The sequence below is a fragment of the Myotis yumanensis genome, unplaced genomic scaffold (genome assembly GCF_028538775.1).
Source record: "Myotis yumanensis isolate MYYU_CA2020_CCGP unplaced genomic scaffold, mMyoYum1.0.hap1 SCAF_18, whole genome shotgun sequence".
NCBI lineage: Eukaryota > Metazoa > Chordata > Mammalia > Chiroptera > Vespertilionidae > Myotis > Myotis yumanensis.
Genome location: NW_027223769.1, coordinates 41000331 through 41023509, shown reverse-complemented (window position 1 = coordinate 41023509; position 23179 = coordinate 41000331). Strand labels below are relative to the sequence as shown.

Genomic DNA, 23179 nt, shown 5'->3' with positions numbered 1-23179 from the left:
GAAAGCTCAGGCCAGCAGCCCCCGGGCGGGACCCGCTGCAGGTGGGGAACATTGAGGGGCAGCCTGCGGCCCCCCCACCCCCCGAGGACACGCCGACGGAGGGGCTGCCACCTCTGCTGGATGCTCAGGGCTGGCCCCTCTGTGACATGCGAGAGCCAGCAACCATGTCGTCTGTGTGAAGGAATTGGGTACAAATGGCCTCAGAAGGGGGAGCCCCCCCCCCCCCCAACACACACTCCCTCCTCCAGGCGGTTCCCCACGGGAGCTGCGTGATGCCCGTAGCCCTTTCTTCGGGGTGAGGTTTCGCCTTCACAAAGTTCTGGTCTCTCAGAGTCTGGCATGAGCTGGATGGGGGGGGGGGGGGCGGGCAGCGCTGGGCACCGGCCACCCTGCTCTCCTGCTCTAAGCCCAGGGCGCCCGGTCAGGTTCCCTGCGCTTCCTAGAGCCACAGGTCCGCCCGCTCTGGTTTGAGGCGTCTTCACGCCGAGCTAGTGCGGTGAACCTCCGAGGTTCCTCCCCACAGAGCAGTGGGACCGCTGTCGTAGCTTTAAGACGCACTGGCGTCCGCTGGCCTTTGGGCTTCGGTTGCGTCAGGAGCAAGTCCGCTGCCAAGCGGTTCGCCAAGAACACCCGGGTCTCCTGGGCTCCTCGGTGCGGATGGCGAGGCCCCCTGGGCGATTCGAAAGGCTCTGCTCTCCGATGGAGGAGCGTCACCCACCGCTGTTTCCATCCATTTGCTTTCAGGGAAAGAGCATCTTATAAAAAAATACACTGTCACGTCCTCGGCCTTATTAAACCCGGAAGGAATCCCAAGGGACCTTTGCAAAGTTGCTTTCATTACCAGCCACCACCTTGAGTTTTCACGGGGGGCCGCACCCTCCGCTGCCCGCACACTCACCCCTTGGGGTCAGCTGGCGCCATCCTGGTGTTGCCGGCGAGGGACCTGAGGCTCAGGAGGCCCTGCGGGCCGCCCAGGCCCTGTGTCCACCGCGGACGGGAGCAGAGCTGCAGGCCCATCCGTCTTCCCGAGCCCTCGGACAGTGCCGGCCCCTCCTGTGCTTGGGTCCAGTTCTGTGTGCTGGAGGGTCCAGTGACCCTCTCTGCTTGCTGGCAGTATTGCTCGTACACGTTTCTTAACATCCTCAAACTGTCTCCTCTCTTTGCAGATACCCTGTTCCAGCTGAAGGTACGTACCGAAGGGCCCTTGGCCCCAACCCCCGCACTGCTGGCTGGTGAGCGGGACGTTGGTGTGAATCGCACTCTCACGGACTGGTTGTCACTTGGTGACCGCTGCCCAGGCTCAGCCGGGACTGATGACAAGGGGGTTACTGAGTTGCCTGGTAGCAGCTGAGGGCAAGGGTCACTTGGGCTCATCCGTGAAAGAGGTGTTACCTTGAAGAAACACTTGGGCATGAGGCTCCTCCCTTGATGTTCCACTGGGCTTTTAAAGCTGTGACCTCAAGTCCTTTACAATCCCATGGAAGGCGGCTGTGTGGGCATCTGAGTGTCCCTCCTGTCTGGGTGCCGTTTGCACTTCTGGTGAATCCGGGGCAAGCTCTGCCGCTCTTCCCCTCCAGGGCCCCTCCCCGCCCGCACCCCCCATTTAACATCCTGGTTAGTACTGAACAACGGGGCCGGCCAGCGTGATGTGCGCCAGCTGCTGGTGTTGCTCGTCACCCCGGGCTTTGCCATGGGCAGGAGGGTGGGGTGTGGGCGGCTGCGGGCACTTGTTCACAAGCACACCTGTGGAAGGCACCTTGTTAGGTGGGCAGGGCTTTGCCAGTGTGACCAGGGCTCTCGCCTCTGCTCAGTTCACAGCGAAGCAGCTGGAGAAACTGGCCAAGAAGGCGGAGAAGGACTCGAAGGCGGAGCAGGCCAAGGTGAAGAAGGTGAGGCGCTGCCACTGTCCTTGCTCCTGGGTCTTCTTTCTTGTTCTTTCTTTTTTTAAAAATATATTTTTATTGATTTCAGAGAGGAAGGGAGAGGGAGAGAGATAGAAACTTCAATGATGAGAGAGAAGCATGGATCGCTGCCTTCTATACGCCCCACATTGGGGATCGAGCCTGCAACCCAGGCGTGTACCCCAACCGGGAATCCGAACCGTGACCTCCTGGTTCATAGGTTGATGCTTAACCCCTGAGCCACACCAGCTAGGCTCCTGGCATCTCTTCGTGGCTGTGGCTTCCCCGCAGGGAAGGGGAGGGGCCGCCGCTAAGGCCACAGAAAAGGGGGGGGGCTCCTTTTCTGCCCCCCCACCCCCAGGCATCCAGAGCAGAAAGATGAGGCATCGCCTATGCTTTTTCCTTGATGTCCATGCCTTTTATTCATTCCCGCTGTTCTGAACTTGAGTTTTTTCTAAATGGTGTAGGAAGTGGGGCTTCTGGCGGTCGCTCCTGACCCCTGCACTGAGGCCCGCTTTTCCCTGCGAAGCTCGGGCACCAGAGCCTGGGCAGAGGGAAGGCAACCCCTCTGTGGGGTGAGGGCAGGGCTGGAGGGCTCCCGGGGCCTCTCCAGGGAGGGACAGAAGGAAAGGCCGAGGGGGGTCTGGCTGCCCTGATGGGGCCTCTGTGACAGCTATTGAATGGGCGTGTTGGATTGGGGGACGTCTTGCCCACACTGGCTCCCAGGGCAGAGAGGGGGCCAGAGAGCCCCCTTCCCACTGTGGCTGCGTCCTCGCCTTCAGCCCTGGTGTGTGTGTGGGGGCGGGGGGGTGAGAGGCTCGGGAGGGAGCTGAAGAGGCCGAGTGAGTCGCGGGAGTGGAGGGGGTGGGGGACAGGTGGCCATGTTTCCAGGGCTTTCCCGTCTAAACCCACTGTGGGCTGCGCTGAGGGCCTGGGTGTCTGCATCTCCATGAAGCTCGCAGCCCTGCCAAGGTTGTGAAAGGGGCACGTCAGCAACCACACCCCAGGAGAGGCCAGGCCAGACCCCTGAGCAGGGTGGGCATGGCCCCAAATTTCAGGCCCTGCAGCAGAAGAACGTGGAGTGTGCCCGTGTGTTACGCGGAGAATGCCATTCGCAAGAAGAATGAAGGTGTGAACTGGCTGCGCATGGCGTCTCGCGTGGACGCAGTGGCCTCCAAGGTGCAGACAGCTGTGACCATGAAGGGGGTGAGGGGGTGAGTGTCTGGCCCAGGCCTCATACCTGTGGGTGCTCCCCCTGCTGGCCACGTCCAGGGGACCAGCTGGGGCTGGACGGGGTCATGCCAGGGCCCTTTGGGTCTGCGGGGTGGACGGGGGAGTCCCTGCACAGCCAGTGTCTGCCAGGGACAGCACAGCCCTGGAGCCGGGTGTCCTCGGGCTTTCCCGCGTGCCGCGCTGGTCTCGTGTCCACTGGTGGCGGCGTTTCCTGGGCGCCCGCAGGAGGGCCTGTGTGGCCCGGGGGCTGCCGGCTCGGCAGGGCTGGATCTCGCTGGCCTGGGTGGAGGAGGGCTCGGGCCTGTCCCTGGTGGGATGTCCCCTCCTCAGTCCTGTTGCCTCCTTACTCCCTCCTGGGCCAGGTGACCAAGAACATGGCGCAGGTGACCAAAGCCCTGGACCGAGCGCTGAGCAGCATGGACCTGCAGAAGGTGTCTGCGGTGATGGACAGGTTCGAGCAGCAGGTGCAGAACCTGGACGTGCACACCTCGGTAGGTCGCCCCTTCCAGGCGGGCGGGCGGCGCGTCGGGAGGGCGGCCCGTGTGGCTGCCCCGCGTTGCTCCCTCCCTGGCGTTGGCAGGTGTCCTCTGTGCTGAGCCCCAGTGGGGCCGCCTCCGTGTCCCTGACCCTTGTCAGGGTCCCGACAGCACACAGCGCGAGCACAGGAGGCCTGGGGCAGGGGGGGCCCGCGGTCTCCAGGTGGGGTGGCCAGAAACACTCCCTGCCTGACACCCAGAGGCTGGAGAGAGGGGGAGTGGGGAGCGAGCAGGAAACGAGACGGTGGCTGTGGTGTGGCCGGGGCCCCTGTGAGGCTGCGGTGGGGGCTCCCCGGCTTGGCCTGACTGCCCAGAGCCCGGCCCCCAGGTGATGGAGGACTCCATGAGCTCGGCCACCACGCTGACCACGCCGCAGGAGCAGGTGGACAGCCTCATCGTGCAGATCGCGGAGGAGAACGGCCTGGAGGTGCTGGACCAGCTCAGCCAGCTGCCCGAAGGCGCGTCTGCCGTGGGCGAGAGCTCCGTGCGCAGCCAGGAGGACCAGCTGTCGCGCAGGTGGGTGATCGCTCGAACTCTGCGGCCGCCTGTGAGGCAAGCGGGCAGGCTGTGGGCTGGCGGCGACTGGAGGACAGCGTGTGACATGCGGCTTCGGCTGCGGGGCCCCGGTCCTTCTGAGGAGATGCCCGGCTCAGAACCCACCCCCGCCCCCACCCCACCCCCACCCCCACCCCGCCCCGCCCCGCCCCGCCCCCCACCCCGCCCCGCAGCACGATGCAGGCACCGAGGGAGGTGGCTCCTGCCCAGCTTCCTAAGTTCCCAAGTTTAAGTGAAACCCCTTCTGCGTCAAGCCCTGAGCTCTCCCTGCCCGGTCCACGTCCGCACTGCGTAGGCGAGTTGCTCCCCGTCCACAGCTCACGGTGCAAAGGGTCGCACATGGCTGTTTACAGCCTCCTGCGTGTCAGCTAGAAGAGCCCTGAGCCGCTGGACTCGGGGAGAGGAGTGCGGAGAGGGCGGGCGGGTGTCGAGGCCGCCTTCCCTCCTGGCAACGCTGCTGTGCTTTGCAGGTTGGCCGCCCTGAGGAATTAGGAGCCGCGCAGGCAGCCTCCAGGCCCGCGTGCCCTGCCTCTCGCCTTCGTGCCGACCTGCAGCGTCAGCCCTCACTGCTCTCCACACTCGCCTGCTGGGCCTGGAACCCTCCTGTCCTCCTAGGCTGGGCGGCGGTGCGTTTGCACAAACTTCTGACTTTCCTGGGTGGTTTCTGTGACTTTGGGCCAAGCAGCTGGAGGGTCTGTGGGCTCCCTCTGTGCCCCGGGCTGTGGCGATGCCCTGTGATAGCAGGTGTGCTGCTGACCAACAGCAGTGGGGGTCGGGGTCCCCTTGCCAGGCAGTACCTGGAGCCCTCCCAGCAGCGGGCAGGCCTCCCCCACCCCTAGACAGACATGGGTGCAGGCACGGCCCCAGGATATGTGGCCCCTCGAGGGCCACCCAGCAAACACGTCCCCCGTGGCCTTTGCAGAACGTCCAGGGGTGGGGTCCTGTCTCCTCCAGCCTGGTCCTGCCCTCTGCTGCTGGCTGAGCCCCTGGGGGAAGCTGGCCCCAAGTCCAGGCGTGTCCACTCTGGGGCACGTCCTCACTCCCCTGCTGCCTGGGTGCGGGGTGACCCCTTGGAGCCCCGTCTGTGCCGGGCCTGGCTGAGGAGCCGTCAGCCACACAATCACATCTGGTACTAAACTGCAGTGCCTCCTCCAACGGCCCCTCCTGCCTGTGCTCACACCCTTGACCTTGGAAGCCAGAGTGGCTGACGGCCCAGAGAGCCGCCCTTGTGGGGAGGGCCCCCCCTCCCCCGCCCCCGCTGTGGCTGCGTGTCCAGGACAGAGCAGCAGGTCGTTCCGATGACCTGCTAGGACGGCCAGGAGACGGCTGCACTTCCTGTTCTTCACGTCCTGAAGTTTACTTTGTTTTCCTGAAGCTGTTTGGTTTGTTTTTGTGTGTTTTGGGGTTTCTTTTTTGCCAAAATACAAGGAGCAGGCGGCAGGGGGCAGCGTTGGGTCTGCGTCCTCCTCTGTGCAGCTGGTGGAGCTGTGCGGTGGGTGCGGCCAGGCCGGCTCTGCACAGCTGACCGCTGACCAGCCCTTCCCGGAGGCTCCGGCTGACCAGTCTCCTCACACCTTCACCTTGACTCCTGCGCTTGCTTCTTCCTGGGCGTGGGAGCCGTGGTGTCTGTGCAGTGGGCGGCGTTGGGCAGCCGAAGGGGCGTGGGCTGGGTGAGACCTGGCCTTTCTCCTGCGATACCGACCTCGCCTTCCTCCCTGGCCGTGCCCTTCGGGGCGCCCGCGTGCTGGGGTTCAGAGGTGGGTTTCTGGGACCCGGGTGGGGGCGGGGAGGCCGTGGCTCATGGGAGGCGGTGGGCGTATGTGCCCTTTTCCCATAATGCTACTGTAAATAAAAGTTGATTGAGATTGCTCCAGGTTTGCTTCAGTGGCTTTGGGGCGGGGGGGCGGGGGGAGGTGGGCCCCTCAGTGTGGCCGTCCGGCCCCCCACGCAGGAGGCTGAGGGACCTGGGAGGACAGCAGGCGGGGCCCAGGGAATCAGATTCTCGGGCCCAGACAGACAGAATCTGGAGTTTTTACCTTGAAATAATTTTAAACATAATGTGGTTGAGACTATTTCAGGACGAGTATTAAAGCCTTTCTCACGCCGCCAGGGTCCCCTCCCACCGCCTGACAGCCCCCCAGAAACAGCCCCGGCGTAGTGGAGTGATGAGCAGATACCCACACATGTCCCTTCTGGTCACTTTGGATCCTCCGGGGAGGTGCTAGCTGGGGATGAGGCAGGGCCGTGCCCACGAGACCCCCAGCTGCTCCCACAGCCTGGGGGGCTCACGCCTCCTCCCAGGGGCTGGGGAGCGAATAGCACGGCTGCCCAGGTGGCTGCCAGGGTCCGCGGGGCCACGCTGGGCAGGGCCGCCTGAGCAGAGGAATTCCTGCCCGTCGCCAAAGCCTGCCCTGTCGAGGGCACGTTCTCGGGCCTGGAGAGGCTCTGACCTGGTGGGGCCCCACCGGGGTCTGTTACCGACGAGAATATTCATCTCAAGACACAGGCACCGAATGTCCAGCGGGAGGTGCTGTTCCCCTCCCGACCCACGGATGTGTGCGCTCTGCCCAGGCCCGGGAGGCGGGGTGGTGGGGGTGGGGGGAGGCAGCAGGACCAAGTTCACTGGGAGGAGCCCCTGCAGGTGACCCCAGAGAGGTCTGCTGGCCTCGCCTCCAATCTGTCAGGAGGCTGAGCCAAGGGGGTGCGTGCACGTGTGTGAGTGCGTGTGGGTGTGTGTAGGTGTGTGTACATGCATGTGGGTGTGTGCAGGCATAATTAGGAGGAAGTGTGTGTATAGGTGGGAGTGTCCAAGTGCAGGGGGGCGGGGGGCGGTGGCACTGCAGCCTGGGCTGTGTTTAAAGACCCTCGCGGTGTCCGTGCGAAGCCCCTGTCAGACCCGAGCCCTTCCCGGCCTGTCCTGCCACCACTCGGGCCTCCTGTGCCTGGACGTCCAGCCAGGGGCCCTTTCCCAGGATGTGCCCAGGACGCGGGAGAGCCCTCCAGGATGACACCCTCAGGACGCAAAGGGCCGGTGCCTTTATTGAGGGGCCTCTGTGGGCCTGGCCTGAGCCCCCCACAGCGCACGGCCCGGGGATCCCAGGGCCCACGCAGGACAGGCCAGTCCTTGTGCGCGGGAGCAGTTCCTGGGGTCGGCTGCCCCGACGGGCAGTCATCCCTGTGCCGGGGCTTGGTCCCCAGGCTGTCACAGGAGACGCAGGCCGAGGAGGAGGGCGGTGAGGGAGGCCAGCAGGGACGCGGGCTTTAGGTGGAGGCGGGGGGCCGCTGAGTAGCCATAGCTCGTCCTGCAGGAACTGTCCAGGTAATTCTGCTCGATGGGCGTCTCCTCGGGGTCCCGGGCGTGGTCGCTGGCCTGGGGACAGACAGGGTTGGCTGCCTGCTGCCGCCGCCGGCTGGGGAGGGCGGGCGCGCCAACAAGCCTCACCTGCTCCACCGCCTCGAAGACCCTCAGCAGGTTGTCAGCCAGGGCGCCCCTGACCTCCGCCTCCGTCCACTGCCTCCTGAGCAGCTCGGCGACCAGGTTTGGGTACTTGGACACGTCCTCAAGCCCCACCGGGAGCCTGAGATGAAGGCCGAGAGGACCAGGCTGTGCAGCCAGGGGTCGGGGTCCTGGGGCCCCAGCCACCTGCCCATCCTGAGGCACGGGGGGTGCCGTGGGATGGCCTTCGGAGCGAGAGGTGCTGGGAAGGCCCTCAGGACACACTTCCCTCCTCCAGCCCCTCCTGACAGGTTCCTGGGGGTCTCGACCCCCAGCTCACACAGAACAATCTCCATCCTCACCTTGTAACACCGTCGAAGTCCCCACCAAAGCCCACGGCTCCGGCTCCCGCCACCTTCTTGATGTGGTCCAGGTGGTCTGGGGGGAGGCAGCCGGTGTGGGTCCTGGGAGAGGCGCCCTGCCCCCAGCCATGCGTCCGCTCGCACCCACCTACCTGCCACTTGAGACAGGTTGGCCTCCCTTTTGCAGGCGACGTAGTCATTGTAGAAGTTCACCATCACCAGGCTGCCCGTCTGCTTCTGCTCAGAGAGAGAGGAGCCGTGGGCACAGGGTGGGGGCAGCACTGGAGCCCGGGAGGACCGCCGGGGCCCAGGACCGCCCGGGGCAGAGCCCCCGCCCTCACCACCAGCTGGAGCACGTCGTCCGGCACGTTTCGCCGGTGCTTGCACAACGCGAAGGCGGAGGAGTGGCTGAAGATGACGGGGGCCTGGGACTGGTTGAGCGCGGCCTTCATGGTGGCCACAGACACGTGGGCCAGGTCGATGATGACGCCCAGCCGGTTCATCTCCCTCACCACGCTCTGGGGGGACACAGGGCTCAGGGGCCGGGAGCACCGGACCCCGGTCGGGGGGCGATGGGCCAGGCGGGCTGCACTGGGTGCACTTTATTGGCACAGGCCTCTGGGGCTCACCGCTGCCCCCTGAGAGGTGCAGGCAGGGGGAGGCGTTTGGGCAGGGCCCCCTGCTGGCCTGGTGTCCAACACTCCCTGGCTGGAGGGTTGGGCCACTGATGACCAGTGCGTTCCAGCTACATGCTCAGCCCAGGATGCTCCGTTTTGCAAGTGAGGGAAACCGAGGTGCTTGCCCCTGCCACCCACCTTCCCGAAGTCGTCCGATAGGCCGCTGTGCTGGGCATCGTGGTCCCCGGTGTCCACCAGCCAGTTGTCCGCCCTGGAGGGAGGAGCGCAGTGGTCCCCGCCCACCCGCCCACCCACAGGGGGCTTGCCCCGGCCACCCTCTAGCCTAGGCCCTAGCCCACCCCCCGCCCGGCCTCCCTGGTGTCACTCACCAGGGCGTGTTGCAGCTGTGCGTGAGGGTCAGGTACCGCATGCCCAGGAGGTAGAGTGCCCGCAGGACGCCCAGGCTGCTGTCGATGGAGTGGCCACCCTCCACCCCGATCAGACTGGCCACCTTCCCCGCCCGGAAGGCCTCTCGGATGCCTGTGAGCAGAGGCACCCGGCCGGGGCTGTGGGCACCTGGTGGCAGGTGTGCCTGGGCGTCCAGGGGGTGCATACGCACCAGCAGCCTCTGCTCACTAGAGGGCGGTGTGGGGCCAGGGAGGTGGCCGGCGGCACCTACCTTGGCTGGTGGTGACACACTGGAAGGTCTCGGGGTACATCTGGCACATGCGGTGGATGACGTCAATCTGCTCCAGCGTCCTCTTCACAGCGTCTTTGTTCTGGGTGTCGCAGGGTGTGTACGCAGACCAGAACTGGGGGCCACGGGGCAGGGCTAGGACCGGAGGCTCCAGGCCGCCCCCCCATGTGAATGTCTGGTCCCCCCTCCCCGGTCTTGGGAGCCGTCCCCGCAGCCTGTCCCCTCCAGGTCTGTGGCCCCAAGGAGACTGGCCAGGACCCAAGGGAGGAGGAGGGTGGACCCCAAGATGGGTGAGCACAGGGCTGGCCGGACGGTACCTGGCCCCCCACAAAACCAGCCTTCAGCTTGGGGATGTTGGTGTGTGTGCCCGTCAGGCTGGTCAGGTTGGCGTTCTTCTGCCGAAGCTCATTGTTGAACCTGCGCAGCAGCTGCCACGGCAGGTCATTGTGCCTGGAGGGGCAGGAGGAGGGATAGGAGGCAGGTCCCGGTGGCCACTGGGCCCTGGGGCTCCAAGCTTCCTCCCTGGCCTCTGTCCCCTCTCTCATTCCTGCTTCTCACACGCTCAGGCCAAGGCTGGCCCCAGGGGACGCAGATTACTCGTGCCCAGAGCACACCTGAGCCAGGTAACCTGCGCTGAGAGCCCTAAGTGGATAGGCCTTCCATCCGAGGCGTCCCATGCTCCTGTGCAAGCCACACAGGCCCCTGGGAGCTGATTAGAACACAGTGTCAGGCCCAGACAGACGCACCAGTCACTGTGAGCAAGTGCGTGCACACACACTCACACACGTGCATGCTCACACACACACACCCACACATGTGCCTGTATACACATGGGACATCTAGGCAGGAGCCCACTGGATCCTAATCTGGTAACAAGGAGCTGGGAGGACAGTCTGGGCCTGGAGGGGGTTTTGTCCTGGGGCCCCCCCCACATGCCACCCCTTCCTCTGCAAGCTCCACCTCAGACCCTGGCAGCCCCCCCCCCCCCCCCGCTCTCTGGGGAGGGGCAAGGGGTTCTGTGAGGGTGAGATGTGATGGCCACGACAAGGACGAGACTGGGGCTCAGACACCTTGGCTGCCCGAGTGGTGGAGAGTGGACAAGGTCACTCCCTCCCTGCAGGGGTGGGGGCGTCCGGCTCTGGGCGCTGTCCCTGGGGCAGGCCTCTGGAGGGGACAGCGCTCCTTTCCTGGGGACCCTCTGCCCCTCAGCCTCTCCACCCTTCGCTGGAACCCCACGTGGGGGAGGCAGCTGCCTCCTTAGCTTAGTGCTCTGGGCACGGTCCTCAGCGGCAGCAAGGCCACTCGAGGGAAGGTGAGGCTCCCGAGTGCCGAACACACACCCTCGGGCCGCTGTTGCTGGAGGCACTGCTGGTGGCCACTCTCCCCCTTTTCCTGGTGACATGGGCACGCGGGCGCATGGCCATTGAAATAGAAACTCCCCCCTCCCTGGTAGCTGGGGTGGCCCTGTCACTCACTCTGCCCTGTGACAGCTCCCCAGAGCTGACTGTGACAGACGGCGTGGTTTTCCCCTTTCCCTTTCATTACTGCAGGACGGCAGGCAGATGTGATGGCCGGAGCTGCTGCAGCCACTTTATGGCACCACACCCTCAGAACTCCCTCTGGATTCCTCTAATGTTGAAGCTACTTATTTGGGTCTCTGACCTGCAATCCACTATTTTTTTTAAAAAATATATTTTTGTTGATTACAGAGAGGAAGGGAGAGGGAGAGATAGAAGCATCAATGAGGAGAGAGAATCATGGATTGGCTGCCTCCTGCACACCCCCTACTGGGGATCCAGCCCACAACCCGGGCACATGCCCTGACCAAGAATTGAACCCTGACCTCCTGGTTCATTGGTCGACACTCAACCATTGAGCCACCCCAGCCAGGCTGCAGCGTTCGAACCCTCCCCCCCTCACCCCCGCCCCGCTGAAAGCAGGGACTGGGTCCCGTGCACTCACGGGCACCCTGGGGGCCTGGCAGTGCGAGCAGAGCCCCACCCCCCACCCCGCTTGTGCTGGCTGCTCATTAATGTGCAGGCGTTACTACTTGGCAGAAACCTCGGTGTTTGTTGAACAAGAAACTCTGCAAGGTAAGCAGAGAAAACCAGGGCGGGGGTGCAGAGAAGACAGTGAGCTGTGGGGGCCCCAGAGGAGGAGGGGTGCCAGGTGCCCACTCAGCCTGCCCCCCCCCTCCCTCCATCTCCTTCCTGAGCTTCGAGTCCCCTGCTCTCCTCTCTGCCTCCGAGGGGCCTGTGCAAGGTGCCGGCACACACATGCTCCCTGCCCTGGAGGCCCGCAGTCTGGCAGGGGCGGGGGGGGGGGGGTGAAGCAGGGGCGGGTGGAAGATGCCCGCAGCAGGAGCCGGAGGAGTTGTTCCCTCATTCTGGGGGGGCTAGGACTAGGCTGACGGAATCAAAATCAATAATAGCGATTGCAGCCTGGCTGGGGTGGCTCAATGGTTGAGTGCACCCCCAGGTCAGGGAAGGCCTGCCACTAGCCCTGGGGGGCTGAGGGGGTGCGGGTGCAGGATGAGCCAGGACCGTGTGAGCCTTGTGGGGCACTGGGATCAGCTGCAGCCTCAGGTGGGGACGGGGTTGAGCGGGACTAGATCCCTCTGGCCGTGGTGCTGACAGACTTTGCCTGGAGGAAGCGGGGAGTCCGGCTCACGAGGTGCCCAGCACTGGGCGGGGGGAGGGGAGAGGGGGCAGCGGGGGGAGTGAGGACGGAGGGGGGCAATGCCGATGCCCTGGGAGGTGGAGGGGGCAGATGCATGGGTGCTGCCCAGCTGGCTGTGACCTCAGAGAGAGTGACAGGTGGCACCAGGGTCTGGGGTGCAGGCGTGGGCACCGCCGGGATTTGGTTGGGGGCTTGAACTAGGGGGGTCCTCTGAGCATCGAGTGAGGTCAAGCTGACCCCACCCCTGCTGGGGTCACCCCAGGTGGACACAGGAAAAGGAAGGGGCATGAGGAAGGGTCTCAGGGAGGAGGGCCACAGCTTCCGGGGCCTGTGGTGGACCCCACCCTCACCTCCAGCGTCAGGGGAGGAAGCCGAGGCCAGGTGGCTTGAGTGAGCACGACCCGGCCAGGCCCGCATGTCCCTCAGCCCAGCACCCACTCTGCGCTGGGACCTGGCCCCCAGGTGCCCCAGGGACCTCATCACGTGCCTCCTGCTCCATTCCCTGTGGGCCCCCATCTGTGGAGGCCTTTGGGGGCCCCGTGAGGCCCCCACAGAGAACCAAGGCCAGCAAAGGGCAGGGCCCATGTTACAGCTGGAGACACGGAGTCCAGGCAGAGGGAGGACAGTCCTGCCTCACGTCCGGGGCCCATGGCCCGGCTCCCGGCTCCCAGCTCCCAGCCCCAGCCCACGGAGGCCACTTACCCGTCAATGACAGGTGTGTTCTGCATAATTCTCTTTGCCTGATCCAGAAACTGGTCAGCGGTGCAGACGGCCACCAGGGGCCAGAGCCACCAGCAGGTCCACATGGCGCAGTCCCCAGGGCCCTGGTCCCGCAGCTGCTCCGGCCTGGCTGCCGTGTGCCGGGGACGAGCTGAGGCTGGAAGACAGTGCAGAGGCCTTTGGTCAGGCAGTGGTTGCCAGGAGGGGCCGCGTTATCAGCAATCAGCACATTCCTGGCCAGGGTGGGTAGGTGGCTGGGCGTTGCTGTCTGGACCAGGCTGAGGGGTAGTAAGAGGCTGCTGACCCCTGGGGAGGGGCCGGGATCCAGACGGAAGGACGCAGCTCAGAGGCGGTCGGCTCAGGGCTGCGCTGCTATTGCCTCCTGCTCCTGGATGGGGAGCCCGTCGCAGGTCTACAAACAAGAGCGAAAAGGCACTTGAACTTTGCTCCCACCACACCCACCAGTGCCAGGGTCTGCACCCCAACTCCTGGCCTGCAGCTGCTGGCCTCACAGGCTCCAGGCACGTGGGCTGGACTTCGGGGCGTGAGCCGGAAACCCAGACTGTCAGTGGTTCCTCCGGAAGCGGCACCCAAAGCCCGGGGCCCAGGATGGCGGCCTGTTCTCGAACCACAGACGTGGCTTTGGCTCAGCCCGCCCTGCTCTGAAGCTCAGGGGGACAGAGCGAGGCACTGGCCTGAGGCACAGCTGGGGGCACCAGAAACCTCAGTCATCATGACGAGTAGTATTTTTTTAAAGTATATTTTTTTTATTGATTTCAGAGAGGAAGGGAGAGGGGGAGAGAGAGAGAGAGAGAGAGAGAGACACACACACACACACACATCAGTGATGAAAGAGAACCATGGATCGGCTACCTCCTGCACGCCCCCCACTGGGGATCAAGCCCACAACTCAGGCCTGTGCTCTGACTGGGAATTGAACTGCGATCTCTTGGTTCCTAGGTCGACGCTCAACCCCTGAGCCACACACCCGGCTGTAGGTTTTCTGTTCACTCTGGAGTTGTCGGTCGCCTTTGTGTTCGGAGCTCTGTGCTTTAACTTGCAGTTTCCGGGTGATTTCAGACCTGGAGACTTCCTCCCTTTCTGTTCTTGTGCTTCTTCTGTTGGAGCTGGTGCCCCAACCCTCCCCTGGCCACGGCCGCGTGGGCAGCGGGGTCTGTGAGGTCGGGCCTTGCAGGTCTCAGACACACGTCTGGGCGCAGACGTCCCCAAGAGCCCGAAAGCTCCGCTTCTGTGCACGGGGAGGGGTGGGCGCGGAGCCCAGGGCCGTCCAAGTTCCACTTTGCTCACCCTTGGGGCTGCGCTCCTCCCAGACAGGCCTGAGCTCCGGGCTGTGTCCATGCCGCCGGCAGCATTCGCTTCCCAGCCCGAGGCCCGGCCTTTCTCCAGAGAAGCATGGCGTCCCGGTCCTCGCTGCCTCTCGCTCGGAGACCCGCCCTCCCGAGTTGGCTCCGTGTTTTCTCTCCTGTTTTAGCTTCTCTTCTGCGTTTGTTCTGTTCCCGGCTCGTTCACTTACTAGCTCCTTCTGGGGATTCTGTAGTCAACGCCCGAGAGCGGTTTTGCGTGCGCTGCGGTGGCTGTGGTGTGTTCCCGCGGCTCCGCTGGTGATGGGAACGGCACTGGGCTTCAGAGGGTTTGTCCTCTGCGGGCTGGGCTCTCTCCTCGTTTGTTTGTTTGTTGTGACCTGCGGTTTCCTTTGCCGCCTCTCCTCGCGCAGCGGGCGGTCTCGGCAGTCACTCCCCTCCCCACTCGGCGGGCGTCAGGGTCAGGAACGCGGCCGCAGCCTCGGGGGGAGCTGTGCACGCTGCCCGCTCAAGCTCCGTGCAAATGGGCGAGCCGCCCGCCTTCGAGGGGCCGGTGCCAGAGCTGGACTCCCGAGCTTCTGCTTCCGAGTCTGATTCCTGCCCCGCGGTCACCTGCCACCTGGAGGTGAGGCTCCGGGGGGAGCGGGCCTGGCCCCACGGGCTCGCCTGATGGTGCAGCTTCGACCTCCTCTCGGGAGGCGGTGGCCCGAGGGACAGCTGTCCACCGCCTGGGTCTGCCTCCTGGACGCCCCCCTGGGAACCTGGCTTAGCTAGTTTCTTGTTCGCTTGTTTGTTTTTAATCCTCACCCGAGGGTATTTTTCCATTGATTTTTGGCGGGAGTGGGAGAGAGAGGGAGAGACAGAGAGAAGCATCCCTGTGAGAGAGACACGTCGATGGGTTGCCTCCTGCGGGCGCCCCTACCAGGGCCCCGGCTGGGGAGGAGCCTGCAACTGCGGTATCGAACCCGGGACCCTTTGTTCCGCAGGCCGACGCTCTACCCCCTGAGCCGAACAGGCCAGGGCTGGCTTAGCCGGTCTTGCCAGCAGCCCCCACGTGGCCCCAGCCAGACCTGAGCCTTCAGGTGGCCCCAGCCTGCCTCCCGCTTTCCCAGCTGAGGCCCAGACCCCCATGAATGTGCAGCTCAGGGGCTGGTGGCTTACCCACGTCCTCCTGGTGGTCCGGCCCTGACCACTCTCCCCGGTGGCCGCACAGCCTGGCTGCCCTGTAACCCGGCACAGTGGCGGGTCCTCCGTTAGGGACACCCCGAGAGGAGGTGGCTCCAGCCGTATCTCGTTGCCTCCCCCACCCCAGAAGCCACCCTCTTACCCCTTGACCTGGCACCGGTGACCCCTGCTCCAGCCGCCCTCCATCCATCTCCGGAGAAGCCCAGAACCCAGCCTGCGGGCCCCCCTCCCCGGCCCCTGATGCACTCACCTGCCAGCCCCCCCCAGTTCAAGCTCAGAGGCTTCACTGGGTATACAGCAGGTGCCCACTAACGGATGCCCACTTGCGCACCCTCCCCCAGGTGGCTCTGAGGTGGGGGGATCACGGAGCCGCGGCCCCGGCCCCGTCGGGAGCCCCGACTCACCGGCAGCAGGAAGGGGCCGCTGGAACCTGCCTCACGGCCGCTCTGCTCCCCAGTCCTGAGTGAACGTGGGGGTTTATTGCTCTTTTTCTCAAGTTTCACCCCTCCCCCGAGCTGCTGCCAGCTTCCCTTGCACAGAAAAGCCACCTCTCAGAGGGAACACTCCCCCGGGGCCTTCGCAACCCCACAGGCAGGACAGGGGCTAATGCCTCCCACATGTCAGCTGGTTCTAGTTTCTCAGACGCAAGGGAGGCTCTGTGGGCCCGGCCCTCTGAGCTCAGGCTCCCTCCGACCCGCAGGCTGGGCCCGGGGCCCGGGACAGGCAGGACCGCAGGGACGGTGTTGGAGACAGGAATCGAGGTCCCCAGGGCAGTGATGTGGGGGCGATCTCAGCACGGGGTGTGCTGATTGGAGAGCTGGGAGGAGGAGGCTCGGTGCCGGGGCTCCGGAGGGTCCCTGGGTCCCTGGGCCCCTGCTGCTCAGCCCACAGGGTCCCTGACGGGTCAGCGAAGGACTCAGGGGTTCCACCCAGGCCCCTTCCCTCAGGGCCCTGAGGCCTGCTGCGGCCCTCACTCCCCGGGGACCGGCCCCAGATTCAGGACCCTGTCTGCCTGGCCGGCCCGGGGGCCGGGGGCTCTGGTTTCCATGATGTGAGGGGTGGGGGTGATCTCCCCATATTCCCAGCCACCGAGGAGCCAAAGCCGCCACGGTCGGCCGGAATTCCTCTGGCAGAACCCCCGGGACTTTCGAAATCAAGGGCAGGTCCGTGGGCCCGGCCCAGCCCGGGGCGGGGGGGTGGGGGGGCGCGTCACCGCGTGGTTTCGGGATTCTGAGGTCGTCGTGGGGACACACCCTGGTGGGCTGTCCGGTCCCCACCCAGGCCCCGGCAGCCACTGTCTCCCCCCCCTCTGCTCCCCCTCTGCCAGCCACTGTCTCTAAATGGGGGACCGTCCCCAGTCGGGCTGCTGCCGCGAGGGGTTCAGATGCCAGACTTGGGAGGAAGGAGACACAGCGATGATCCAGGGGGCGGTTGGGGGTTCCCTCACCTCGGAGCTGAGGGGAGTCTGGAGGAGAAGGGGCTCTGAGGGAGGGGCATCCAAGTAGAGGCTGGCGGCTGTGTGGCCCCCGCATGGCGCCCGACCCTCTCTGACCCTCGCCCTGGGCAGGGCTGGCCGTGGGCGGGATCTGAGGGTGACGGCCCAGCAGAGGGGCTGGGGGACCTGCTCCTGGGGAGCCCGGCCAGGGCTGCGTGTGCTCGGGGCGCCCCAGACCGGGGCCTGGACTGTGGGGCAACCGACTCCACATTCCGGCTGCCCTCCTGCCCTCCTGCCCCCCTGACCTCACCGGGCTCCTCTGGTGAAGCCCCCATTTAGGGACGGACAGGGGGCCTGGGTCTGACCTTCTCGGGGACAGATTCTACTTGTAATGTCATCACCTTAAACACGGGTTGAACGCCGACCTGTGAACCAGGAGATCGGGGTTCGGTTCCCGGTCAGGGCACAGGCCTGGGTTGTGGGCTCCATCCCCAGTGGGGGGCGTGCAGGAGGCAGCCGGTCCATGATTCTCTCTCACCAATGATGTTTCTGTCTCTCTCCCCCTCTCCCTCCCTCTCTCTGAAATCTATAAAAATATAAACAAAACAAAACAGAAAAAGCCCAGGACTCAGGCAGGCCACCCCATCCCCCGCACAGCTGTGGGATTCCCCACGGATTCCGGGTCCTCTGAGGCCGCCATTCACCGCTGCTCGGCCGGCTCCCGCCCCTTCTCCCCACCCCACCTTGGGGTTAGGAGTCCAGCCGGGACCAGGGACAGAAGGAAGTGTGGGATGCAGACACGGTGCTTGTCCAACTGCCTCCGGCAGCACCTCACGCTTCCTGCTTCCCCGGGTGTGGCCCTGGGGTTGGGGAGCCAACACTGGATTATGGGGGGTGAGGGCACAGGCCAGATGCCCGAGGGGGGAGTCAGAGGTCAAGGACTCACCCCCTCGCAGTGCACAGCGGTGGCTTCACCGTCTGGGGCTGAGGGGCTCCGGGTCCCCCAAACTGTCCCCGAATGTTCCTGTTCAGAGCCAGCGCCCGGCCCACGGGGAAGGCGGGAGGGAGCCCCCCGTGTGACGGCCGGGGCCTGAGAAGGGGACCGGCTCTGAGGGGACAAGGGGACCGCGTCCTGGCTGCAGGCTCACCTCTCAGCTGTGAGGGCTGCTCCCTGTTTTGTGTTTGCCTCCTGGAGGCTCCATCTCAGACCCTTGGCTTGCCCACGGCCTGCTGTCCCCAGACCAGGCTCACCGTCCGAGGGCGGAGGAGCCGCCCCACACTCTGCCCGTGGGGCCCGCTCACCCCCTGGTGGGCCCGGGCCCCTGGCTGCCTATTGGCTACTGGACGAGTCCCAGGGAGTCTGCGGTTTGCTGTGGGACTCGGTGCGTTGGAGAGCGAGGGACACCTGTGGGTAATTCTGAGTGTTCTGCCCGGGCTGCGGGCTCCCTGCTCCTGGGGGCCGCGTGGGTGATTCGGGGGCCCTGGTGGAGGCGCCCCGAGGTGGGGCCGCGTCCTCGCCCCGGCAGTTAGAGCCCCAGGTTCTCCGGCTGCATCAGCAGATTGCTCTCCTGATAAGGCCTTTACAGCCCCTCATCCAGCCTGAGTTCCCGGTCCTGACCCGGAAGCCCCGCCCGAGCCTTGGTTCCCCCTCTGCAAACGGGAGCTGGCAGCAGCTCTCACCTCCTAGAATCCAGCTGTTCCAGCTGCTCCAGCTGCCAGTCTCCAGCTGTGCCTGCTGACCTGGGCTCCGGGGCAGGCACCGTGCTTGGCCACCTCCCCTCCGGGCAGCACCTCCCTGGGCAGCAGCGCCCCCCCGCCCGGCCCACTGCCCCCCAGCCCACTCACAGTGGCCTCAGCGGGCGATGCAAGCTTGTCCCCAGTCAGGGCCCGTCACCGGGGCCTCCCGGCTGCCCTGGCCCCGCCCCAGCCACCTGTGCCTCTCTCAGGCCTGTCCCCAGGAAGGGGACAATGCCACTTCCTCCTGTAGAAACCCTGGTTCTCTGAGTGTGGGAAGGAGGGGTGAGGAGGGGAGGAGGGTGGGGAGGAGGGCAGACACCACCCTGCACCCCCCCCCCCCGGGGGGAAGAAGGGTCCCCTCTGGCCATTAAATGCTCGGCTGAGCCCTGAGGTCAGAGAATATCCCAAACAGGAGAACTGTCACTCTTTTCTTCTCTGGCCTCTTAAGAAACTAGACCCAAATCATACCTTTTTATTTATTTATTTTAAAATATAATTTTACTGATTTCAGGGAGGAAGGAAGAGGGAGAGAGAGATGGAACCATCCATGATGAGAGAGAATCATGGATCGGCTGCCTCCTGCACGCCTCACACTGGGGATCGAGCCTGAAACCCAGGCGTGTGCCCTGACGGGAATTGAACCCTGACCTCCTGGTTCATGGGTCAATGCTCAACCACTGAGCCAGGCTGGCTGGGCATAAATTTTTATTTTTTTAGTTAATCCTCACCCGAGGATATACTTTTCCATTTTCAGAGAGCATGGAGGGGGGGGGGGGGGGGGACGGGGACATCCATGTGAGAGAGACACATCGATTGGTTGCCTCCCGCACACTCCTGACCAGGGCTGGGGACTGAAACTGCAAACCAAGTATGTGCCCTTGACCGGAATCGAACCTGAGACCCTTGGGTGCACGGGCCGAGGCTGTAACCACTGAGCCACCGGCCAGTGCCCAGCAGTATACGTCGTCCAGGGCTCCTGTTGAGGTGCTCTCCTGTGGACCGACTAGAAGAGGGAGCGCGCGCTGGCGGCCAGAGCTGCCTTGGGCTCCGGGCATCAGAGCTGCCTTGGGCTCCGGGCATCAGGGATCCGGACCTTGACCAGCAGCTGGGAGTTCTCTTCACACCCCATTTACCTGCGTTTTGCCAGCGAATGCGTTTTGGAGGGCCCCTCCCCCTTCCTGTCACTTTCTCCCTCCCTCCCTCCTGGCCCTTTGGCCGCTCACGTTCCCCTGGTCCCTGTCCCCTCCCAGCAAACCGCCGAGTTCCCTGCCGGCTGGTTCCTCACCGCCTGCGTTAGTTATTACTGATTAAAATCTGTCCGCACTTGAACTCAGCGAGTGTGTTTGTCTTTGAGACGGGCTTGGCTAGCAGGTGGCCGCCTCCGCCCTCCCTCGTCTGCCCTGTTTGTGGGGACTCCCTGGAGGCTCTGGGCAGGAAATGCAGGGGACACAGCCGCATTCTTGACGAGCCTCCTGCTGTGAGGAACAGCAGACAGGCGGAGCCTGGAGCCAGGATCTCAGAGCCCAGAGCCCAGAGCCCAGATCCCAGAGCCCGGAGCCCGGAGCCCGGAGCCCGGAGCCCAGAACCCAGAACCCAGAGCCCAGAGCCCAGAGCCCGGAGCCCAGAGCCCAGAACCTGGAGCCCGGAGCCCAGATCCCAGAGCCCGGAGCCCGGAGCCCAGAGCCCAGAACCTGGAGCCCAGAGCCCAGAGCCCAGAGTCCAGAGCCCAGAACCTGGAGCCCGGAGCCCAGAGCCCAGAGCCCTGCATGGGGAGCTGGGCTGGGCCTGCCTCTGCCAGGAACCAGCGAGTGCTCCACTTGGGCGAGTCCCTCCTGGGCCTAGAAATACCCTGGAGGCCCCGATGGGGACGGCCTGGGCCACTCAGCCGCTCACAGCCTGTCCCTTCGAAGGAGGAGGGAGGCCGCAGGCGCCCCAGCCCTCGTCCTCAGATCCTGCAGGAAGGATCAGAGGTAAAAGGTCAACTCTGACAGCAGATCCTGGGGACAAAAGGAAGACAATCGAACAAACGGTTCCCCTGCAGCCACTCGCGCCCCTCCAGAGCCTGCCTGGCGGTCCACCCTGTGCCCAGCGTGAGCGACCCTGGAGCAGGTGTTCGGGGCGGCGCCCGCGGGTGTGCGGGGCCTGGAGGGCGGGAGGACGTGACTGACCGCCCGCTCTCCGTCTCTCCACACGCCGGTCGCTGCCGCCTGAGGACAGATGGGCATCTCCTGTGCCCGTGGAGGTGCCCGTGCAGGCGCGTGTCGGCCGGGACCTCCCCCACCAAGGGGTGTCCTCCCTACGGACGCCCAAGCAGGTCTCCCCCTTCCCCTGGGGGTGGGATGTGAGGAAGTCCTGAATGTATTCTCCAGGAAATTCAATAAAAAAATTTAAAGTTATTGCATTAGAAAGGGGGTGTGGGCCCGGCCGGTGTGGCTCAGTGGTTGAGCATCCAGCTATGAACATGAGGTCAGGGTTTGATTCTGGTCAGGGCACATGCCCTAGTGGGGGCATCATTGATGTTTCTCTCTCTCTCTCCCTCTCTGAAGTTCACACACACACACACACACACACATAAAGGGGACCTGGGTCCCCGTGAAGCCCATCTGGGGGTGCTAACTTGTCCCAGCCAGGCCCCCGCCCTCCCCAGGGACGGCCTGCCCTCAGGTGTGGCTGGGACAGCAGCCAAGCCCCGGGCAGTGCAGACTTCAGGGGGCTGGGCCATCCCAGGGAGGCGGCTTGAGCTGTTAGGAACCAGGGGAGTGTTTGCTCAGGTCTCTACAGGCTGAACTCCAGGCCTTTGGAGAAGAGAAGAGGGCGCAGGGGCCTGGCTGGGTCAGATGGGGACAGCACAGGGTGTGCCCTCACTCTGGTCCAGCGAAGAGCCTGTGTAACGTTCACCGTGGGCCCCGGGCCAGGCTGCAGGTCCCCCCACTCCTCCGGGGACCCCCACTCTGCCCCCTGCCCGGGGGCCGCCAGCATGAGCGCACGGACCAGCTCCCTCCAGGTCACCTGCACACGAGGGGTGCCTGTAGGACATGTGGACAGTCTCCTTGGCAACAAAAGCCCTCCTGTCGGGGCCTTTTCACGGCTGCCAACGCCCTCCCCTGCTCCCACCGACAGCCCCCCACCCCCCCCCAAGCCAGGCCCCATGTGCCTGCTCACCCACAAACGCCCTGGACTGTCATGTGCACGTGGTGTGAACCCCAAAATAAAAGCCAACGTGAGAGGCAACAAGCGTTCCTTCCAGATAGAAAAGGATGGGTACCCGGGAAGCACTGATCCAGGCCACACCCCAACCCTGTCCGACGGGGGTGCAGGCGAGGGGTGTCCTGAGCCCGGAGGGGGAGGTCACACGGACAGAGGAGGGACCGGCTCCGGGCACGAAGGGCTGCAGTGTTTTCGTAGCTGCACACGGCGTTCCTCACTCTAGAGACTGTGTTTGGTTTTCGGTTCCCCGTTCGCTTCGCAAGCAGCCGTTTGAGGGTCAGGCTGCTCAGCCCCCCCCACCCCCGCCGCCCCCCCGCCAGGCCGATCCTCTCAGTTCAGACGCCGAGGGTTTGGGTGCAGGCAGGACCCCAGGGAGCCTGTCTGAGGCGTCTGAAGACGGCTCAGCGAGCGTGTCACTTCCTGGCAGTGCCGGTCGGTAGGAAGGTTGCCGTTGATGGTGGGGGGTGTGTGCGCGCAGGACAGGGCATTGGGTCACCCCTGGGGTCCTTGTGGGCATGGGGCCTTCGGGGAAAGACCCGGCTTCCCCTGAGCCACTGCGGGAACAGGTGGCATTGAGCTTCCCGAAGCCCAGGGGGTCAGAGGACCAGCCGGGGCAGGCCCCTGGGACCAGCCTGAGGCCCTGGGCGAGGCTGTGCAGGCCCCTGGGGGCTCCCGCTGCCCAGCTCCTGTGCAGAGTGGCCAGTAAGAGCAGAGCCCACCCCTAGGGGTCAGTGGAGAGCCGGGCACCACGCGAGGGATTGGAGGGAACTGCTAGGCAGCAGCTGTGCAGGACACGGCCGGATGGCCGGACGGGGTCAAGGCCGCCTTTCTGGGGTGAGGGCCCTGGTGCTCAGGGGAGGGGACAGGTGCGAGCAGGCGGTGAGCAGAGCAATAGCACCGAGGTGAACAGATACAGATCCCTGCAGAACAGACCCAGGAATAACCACACGGCAGCTCAGGTCCCTGACGCACACGGGAAGGGGATCAGGCTCAGTGTCCGAAGGCCCCCATGTGGGTCAGGTGGCAGTTGGCGTGGGGATCGGTGTCCCGCTCTGAAATGTGCACGGCACCGAAGCGTGAGGCTCCAACCAGGACGGGGAAACGCAACCAGGAAGCAAGTCCTCAGGAGCCCATTGAAACAGCAACCTGGGCCCGGCCGCGTGGCTCAGGGCGGAGCCTCAACCCAGGAACCAGGAAGTAGGGCCGGGCCCAGGCTGTGGGCTCCATTCCCAGTGGGGGGCGTGCAGGAGGCAGGTAATGATTCTCTCTCATCCTCGATGTTTCTCTCTCCCTCTCCCTCTCCCTTCTCTGAAATCAATAAAAATATTTTAGAAACAAAACCGAAAACAACCCCGGGACCAGGGAGGAGGGAAAACAGAGAGAGAACAGGGCTCCCTGCCCGTGGCCCCAGTGGCACCCACCGCCTGCGTGCGCTCGTGTGCGGGTGTTGGGCAGGCGTCAGGCACTCCTGGGTCTGGACCAGGTCTGCCAGCAGCTCTCCAAACGGGCTGGCCAGGCTAACCCAGCATGCACTGGGGGTCCTGGCTGCCCCCTCAC

General features: G+C 64.8%; 2 protein-coding genes across 3 annotated transcripts; one reads left to right on the top strand and one right to left on the bottom strand.

The window, feature by feature from the left end:
• Window positions 1-857: 857 nt before the first annotated feature.
• Window positions 858-6094, top strand: CHMP1A (charged multivesicular body protein 1A; the record flags this gene model as incomplete). Its single annotated transcript, XM_070398191.1, is given in 7 exon segments — window positions 858-1186; window positions 1812-1889; window positions 2960-2995; window positions 2997-3107; window positions 3497-3625; window positions 3999-4186; window positions 4696-6094. Coding segments are annotated over 7 exon segments (893 nt in total), but the record flags the coding sequence as incomplete, so codon positions are not given.
• A 1152-nt stretch (window positions 6095-7246) lies between these two features.
• DPEP1 (dipeptidase 1) lies at window positions 7247-15754 on the bottom strand. Of its 2 annotated transcripts, none has more exons than XM_070397722.1 (11): window positions 15648-15754; window positions 12719-12893; window positions 9655-9787; window positions 9320-9452; window positions 9030-9180; window positions 8839-8911; window positions 8365-8541; window positions 8176-8260; window positions 8024-8099; window positions 7668-7803; window positions 7247-7595 (listed from the first exon to the last, which is right to left on the bottom strand). In XM_070397722.1, the coding sequence occupies exons 2-11, from the start codon at window positions 12820-12822 to the stop codon at window positions 7428-7430; spliced, it is 1236 nt and encodes a 411-aa protein (XP_070253823.1). In that variant the 5' UTR covers window positions 12823-12893; window positions 15648-15754; the 3' UTR covers window positions 7247-7427. The 2 variants fall into 2 exon arrangements, with proteins under 2 accessions (XP_070253823.1, XP_070253824.1); XM_070397723.1 differs by lacking the exon at window positions 15648-15754 and adding an exon at window positions 13041-13123.
• Between the last annotated feature and the right edge of the window lie 7425 nt (window positions 15755-23179).